The sequence below is a fragment of the Dacryopinax primogenitus genome (genome assembly GCF_000292625.1).
Source record: "Dacryopinax primogenitus strain DJM-731 SS1 chromosome Unknown DACRYscaffold_9, whole genome shotgun sequence".
NCBI classification, from domain to species: Eukaryota; Fungi; Basidiomycota; class Dacrymycetes; order Dacrymycetales; family Dacrymycetaceae; genus Dacryopinax; species Dacryopinax primogenitus.
Window position 1 is genome coordinate 734780 of NW_024467206.1, and position 5411 is coordinate 740190.

Genomic DNA, 5411 nt, shown 5'->3' on the forward strand with positions numbered 1-5411 from the left:
GTCCATCTGTATCATCTCTGTCTCCCTATCAGCTTACCTTACTATTGTCCTGCTTATTACGACGAAGACAAACACGCTCCGCTGTCTGCCACACGCATATGGAGATCTTAACCGCGGCAGTGCAACATGAAAAAAATTCTCCTTCACGAGCTATCCCCGTGCTTCTCTTGCTCCGGTATGTACCTTCGCTTCCTCTACACATAGATCACGCTCTCCCCCTGCTTTGAACACAGTCGTCTTGAGCTTGGGCCAGGTGGTATCGAAGCGATGCACCTCGACCAGCAGACGATAGGTCACGAGTGCCAACCCTGCAAACACGGTGGGTCTTATAAAGTACCAGCACGCGGGTGGTCCTCCGATGCTCTCGCTCGCTCACGCGTGCTCGAGATGGATATCCCCCTCATCTGCGACCAGCGATGACTAAATGGGACTGTTCTAGCGCCGAAGTCACCTTGGGATAGTTTCTCATGCCCAAGTTTTCTATTCTGACCAGAGAGAATGTTATATACACACACTGTCTATCCTCTGAGGAGCTATGCAGCCGAACCGCCACTGAATACAATGTTCCTCTCAGTGGGAAGGACGCATTAGTTGACCGTGAAGAACCTGGCAGTCCATCCTGTTTGTGCGAGAGCTTTGGGATCCGGTCACGCAACCACGTCTAACATACAATGAACGACCTGCGGTACAATATCATACATCATGGTTCAGGGGTGTTATATCATGTCATTACTGTAACAACACGCACAAATGTCTTATGGTCTTTATGATGATCTGTCACAGAGTATCTTCGTGGAGCGTGTGAATGCATACAAAGCTTGCAAATGACAGAACATCGGACATGAAGGAGAGGACTAGAAAGAGAATGACACAACACCAAGTACATCTTAGAATCCTCCCGTCTATTTCTTCTTCGAACCCTTCTCAGCAGACTTGGTGACCTTGCCCTTGCCACCTTCGGTCTTCTCCACGGACTTGATGATACCGACAGCAACGGTCTGCCTCATATCACGCACTGCGAACCGACCAAGAGGGGGATATTCATTGTAGGACTCGACGCACATTGGCTTGGAAGGAACAAGCTTCACGATAGCAGCATCACCGGACTTGACGAACTTCGGGTTGGCTTCCATGGTCTTACCAGTCCGACGGTCGATCTTCTCGACCAGCTCGGCGAACCTACAAGCAATGTGGGCGGTGTGGCAGTCGAGCACAGGTGCGTAGCCGGCACCAATTTGACCGGGGTGGTTGAGGACGATGACCTGGGCGTTGAAAGATGCAGCCTCCTTAGCGGGATCGTTTTTGGAATCAGAAGCGACGTTCCCCCGACGGATATCCTTGACCGAGACGTTCTTAACGTTGAAGCCGACGTTGTCGCCAGGGACACCCTCAACAAGCTGCTCATGATGCATCTCGACGGACTTGACTTCGGTGGTGACATTGGAAGGAGCGAAGTTAACGATCATACCGGCCTTGATGACACCAGTCTCAACACGGCCAACTGGTACGGTTCCAATACCACCAATCTTGTACACATCCTGGAGGGGAAGACGGAGGGGCTTGTCAGATGGCCGAACCGGGGGCTCAATTGCATCAATGGCGTCAAGCAGGGTCTTGCCCTTAACGACACCAGCCTTCGTCTCCTTGGTCCAGCCCTTGTACCATGGCATGTTGCTGGATTCCTCGAGCATGTTATCGCCGTGCCAGCCGGAGATGGGAACGAAGGGAACAGCCTTGGGGTTGTAACCGACCTTCTTGATGAAGGTAGACGTCTCCTTGATGATTTCCTCAAAGCGAGACTCGGACCACTTCGTGGTGTCCATCTTGTTCACAGCGACGATGAGTTGACGCACACCGAGAGTGAAGGCAAGGAGGGCGTGCTCGCGAGTCTGGCCGTCCTTGGAGATACCAGCTTCGAACTCGCCCGTACCAGCGGCAATGATGAGAATAGCGCAATCAGCCTGGGAAGTACCAGTGATCATGTTCTTAATGAAATCACGGTGACCTGGGGCATCGATGACAGTGACCATGAACTTGGGGGTCTCGAACTTCCACAGGGCAATATCGATCGTGATACCACGCTCACGCTCCGCTTTAAGCTTGTCGAGCACCCATGCTATCTGACATCAGTCCCATGCTATCGGTACAGTACCAGGAGACTTCAACTCACCGTACTTGAAGGAGCCCTTGCCGAGTTCGGCGGCTTCCTTCTCGAACTTCTCGATGGTACGCTTGTCGATACCACCGCACTTGTAGATCAGGTGACCGGTAGTGGTCGACTTTCCAGAGTCCACGTGGCCGATGACGACGACGTTCACATGGGTTTTATCCTTTCCCATTTTGATTTCTACACCAGCGCATGTTAATTATGGCTTCCATGGGTAGATAACACGCATTCGTGGAAACGTAGAATGTTCGCCTGGGTGTTCTTACAGCGCTGTATTGTGCGATCGATGGCAACATAGGTCTCTTGCTTGGAAAGCAAGATACATCCTGATAACGGCCATGGCCATCCATCGAAAGATACGCCCGGCCGACGACGTAGACGAGCAGGATGACTGAGTATAGATATAGGCTACTCACAATTCGTAAGAAAACGTGAGGTGAGATGTAGAGAAAGGAAGTTGTGGGAGCAGAGGGTGAAGGGGAGAGGGAGTGGAGGGGTTTTGCACGGATGATGTGGCAACCTGGAAGGGGGAGCTCGCACGGTGGTCTCGGACCTATTTATTGCCTCCCGCTGTGCTGAACTCATCGCCTCATTGGCCCCTTCCCTCTCCACCTTCCCTGCAATTTTCACCTCATTGAGTCACAGACCGTGCCAAAATTTTACTTTTGTGACCCCACTCTTCCCCCTTATTCTCGCTTAATCTGTGTGTTTGGTTTGCGATCAGAATCTTCGAGCAGGACTGTTCCCTCGCACCAAGATCAGCACCCATACAAGGTGGTACTACAGAATTACTTCCACAACTCCGTTCAAGTGGGCACTCGGAAAGTGCCAGAAGGGGCCAGCCCAAACTCAGAACGTGCATCTTGACGGTTGACTGAGTCCTACGCTGTTCAACGCCGGATCACAACTCTTCTAACCACCTTTGAAAATTTGGTCCCGCTCCAGACCCACGTATTCTTTCTCGGTTATGCCAGGAGCTGCCTGCCGAGCTCAGGCCGAAGTTACCCGTCACCCTTCACCGTCTTATGCATGGCTGATAGTGGAAAATGAATTTCATGCTTTGATTGATACTCACGATGACTAGGCTCAACACTGCCAAGTGTGGATATGGAAGCTTCCAGCAGTTTAAAGAGACAGCCGAAAACAAGGGGTTTGGGAGAGTTTGCACGTAAGCTCAGCGTTTCAGGCTTGGAAGTCCTGGTTCGGATCCTGCAAGAAAGAGATACTGATCTTGTGAGAAGGGGCCTGGCGGAGGATTGGCATGACTCGACCATGTTGCATGTGCTTCCTGACAAAGTGCGCATAACACGTTGTCCGGCCCAAATATTGTCCCCGTCAAGCATAGGGGAGACGATGATGAAACGTCCCTGACCATCCCGACCCTTATGTCAAATGATTAATCATTATTGTCCCCCTTCACCCCTTCGCACACTCTCAGCTTGATAAAGATCTTCTTGGATTGGGACGAACAGAAAAAGAATGGAAGGATACATATATATTGCACGTCACGGTACGATGACCTGGATCTGTCCTATCCTCCCTCCTCAAAATAACCAGGCTTTCGTCTCAGTTGGATCACCCAAACATGGTTAGTTTCATGTTGCAAACATGTTCCAGCTCCCTTCTATGTATCTGATTCTTCTCGTGGATAGGAAGAGCCCCACAGCAACTCCTCGTGATCCGCCATTAGCAGCCTACGGACATGTGGGCGTTGATTAGATTTGTATTGTTCACCCGTCCGACCGCACGCTTTGAAACAGGATCAAACGAAGGAAATGACCGCTTACTTTCTTGCCTTACCCGCACATGAACGGCCGACAGTGATATATTCGTCACCCTATTGTAAGAACTTCAAGCTGATGGCCGCGCAGAGTCTGAGTGAACCTTGGTAGATCGGTGTCTCCAGACAGCTAATCCTGTCGCAGACGCTCTCAACATCCCGTTGTACGTGGAACACGGTCTGTGCCTTCGCTGGACATGGAAATATGTCTGATTCTGGTGCTAGGCTTATCCGAGTGGTACATGCGTGTAAAGCCGAACACAGGCTTGCTCCCTCGGCCTCATCACGCTTCATCATTGAAGGAGCATTTTCCAAACATTGATGACAGTAGGCAGAGTGTGTATCTGCCCTCTCGTAAAGGCGAAGACATCCCGGAAGTGCATAGACGAGCCGATGAAACTCTCAAGGCGCTGCTCCACACCGCCAACTCGCCCAGGATGCTCCTAGTAACACACGCGGCAACGGCAATTGCACTTATCCGAGGATTGGCAAGAGATCCCGATCTGCCCGTCCGAGTTGGATGTTGCACCATTACAACGTTTCGCCGACACGGGGTAATAAACTGGCATCCCATTGGTGACTTGGCGTCAGCGGCTCACCTCTCAAATGGTGTTGAGAGAGACTGGGGCTTTGAAGACGTGTCTCTTTTCAACGGTGAGGTTGTTGAAGACGAAGGCGAAGGGGAGGGACCCGATACCGATCAAGGTCCAGTTGGACTGATGATCGATTTGCCGATGCAAGTGACTGAAATTTCCCCTCGTCTATGAGGATGACACGCAGTTGCACACATGTGATGTACTCTCCGTAACCTTGTCGTCACACGACATCGTGCACGTCGTCTGGGCTTTATGGACCGCACAACATGCGCCCAGTGTTTATCAATGGGGTAGTCTGGAGTGGAGGACGGCACGTTTCCGAAAGCAATGTCTAAGCGCACACAGACCTGGCCAAAGTTAGGTCAGAACTCCACAGCCGCGGCAACTGAATTCATCTGAGAAATCACGCTTGTTGACAGAAGAAGACTCGTTTCAACGCTTTGAACTCACACTGCGCCTCGCATTCATTGACATGGGCACAAACCGAGAGGAGGGGTCCTTTGGTTTTTACCCCTGCTGTCTGATGCGTCCTGTGCCTTCTTCACTCCACCATTACACGAGCGCACTTAAATGTTTGAGGATCAAATCAGAAACGCGTCATCAAGATAACACGGGGACATACACGATTCCGCCTGGTTTATATGCTCTTCCACCGCGCGAACTGATTCCCATGCAAACCTTTCACAGTACCTCACAGTGACAACTGGTATCGGTCAGCCCCATGACTTGGTTCATGGATAATGATACAGTACTGGGCGAGCACGCTCTCTCAGCTCTTGTGAACCGATTCAGGAAATCACAGCGAGCGTGTTCCTGATAAGTGCAGGAACATGTAGGATGACGACGGAGATAAAGATGATCGGAGATT

General features: G+C 51.2%; 2 protein-coding genes across 2 annotated transcripts; one reads left to right on the top strand and one right to left on the bottom strand.

Annotated features, from left to right (window-relative positions):
• Nucleotides 1–712: 712 nt before the first annotated feature.
• On the bottom strand, nucleotides 713–2835 carry DACRYDRAFT_22324 (translation elongation factor 1a). Its single transcript, XM_040772743.1, has 3 exons — nucleotides 2584–2835; nucleotides 2171–2347; nucleotides 713–2116 (listed from the first exon to the last, which is right to left on the bottom strand). Exons 2-3 carry the CDS (start codon nucleotides 2337–2339, stop codon nucleotides 903–905), a joined length of 1383 nt encoding a protein of 460 aa, XP_040628780.1. The 5' UTR covers nucleotides 2340–2347; nucleotides 2584–2835; the 3' UTR covers nucleotides 713–902.
• An 811-nt stretch (nucleotides 2836–3646) lies between these two features.
• Nucleotides 3647–4714, top strand: DACRYDRAFT_88951 (phosphoglycerate mutase-like protein; the record flags this gene model as incomplete). Its single annotated transcript, XM_040776883.1, has 6 exons — nucleotides 3647–3677; nucleotides 3725–3755; nucleotides 3820–3871; nucleotides 3928–4009; nucleotides 4060–4125; nucleotides 4173–4714. 6 exons carry the CDS (start codon nucleotides 3647–3649, stop codon nucleotides 4712–4714), a joined length of 804 nt encoding a protein of 267 aa, XP_040628781.1.
• Between the last annotated feature and the right edge of the window lie 697 nt (nucleotides 4715–5411).

What these genes read in the sequence shown, in the direction of transcription:
- DACRYDRAFT_22324 (XM_040772743.1), bottom strand. Translation starts at nt 2,339, where the DNA reads ATGGGAAAGGATAAAACCCATGTGAACGTCGTCGTCATCGGCCACGTG. An exon ending in CAAGGGCTCCTTCAAGTACG is followed by an intron (nt 2,117 to 2,170) that starts GTGAGTTGAAGT and finishes GATGTCAGATAG; the next exon opens with CATGGGTGCTCGACAAGCTT.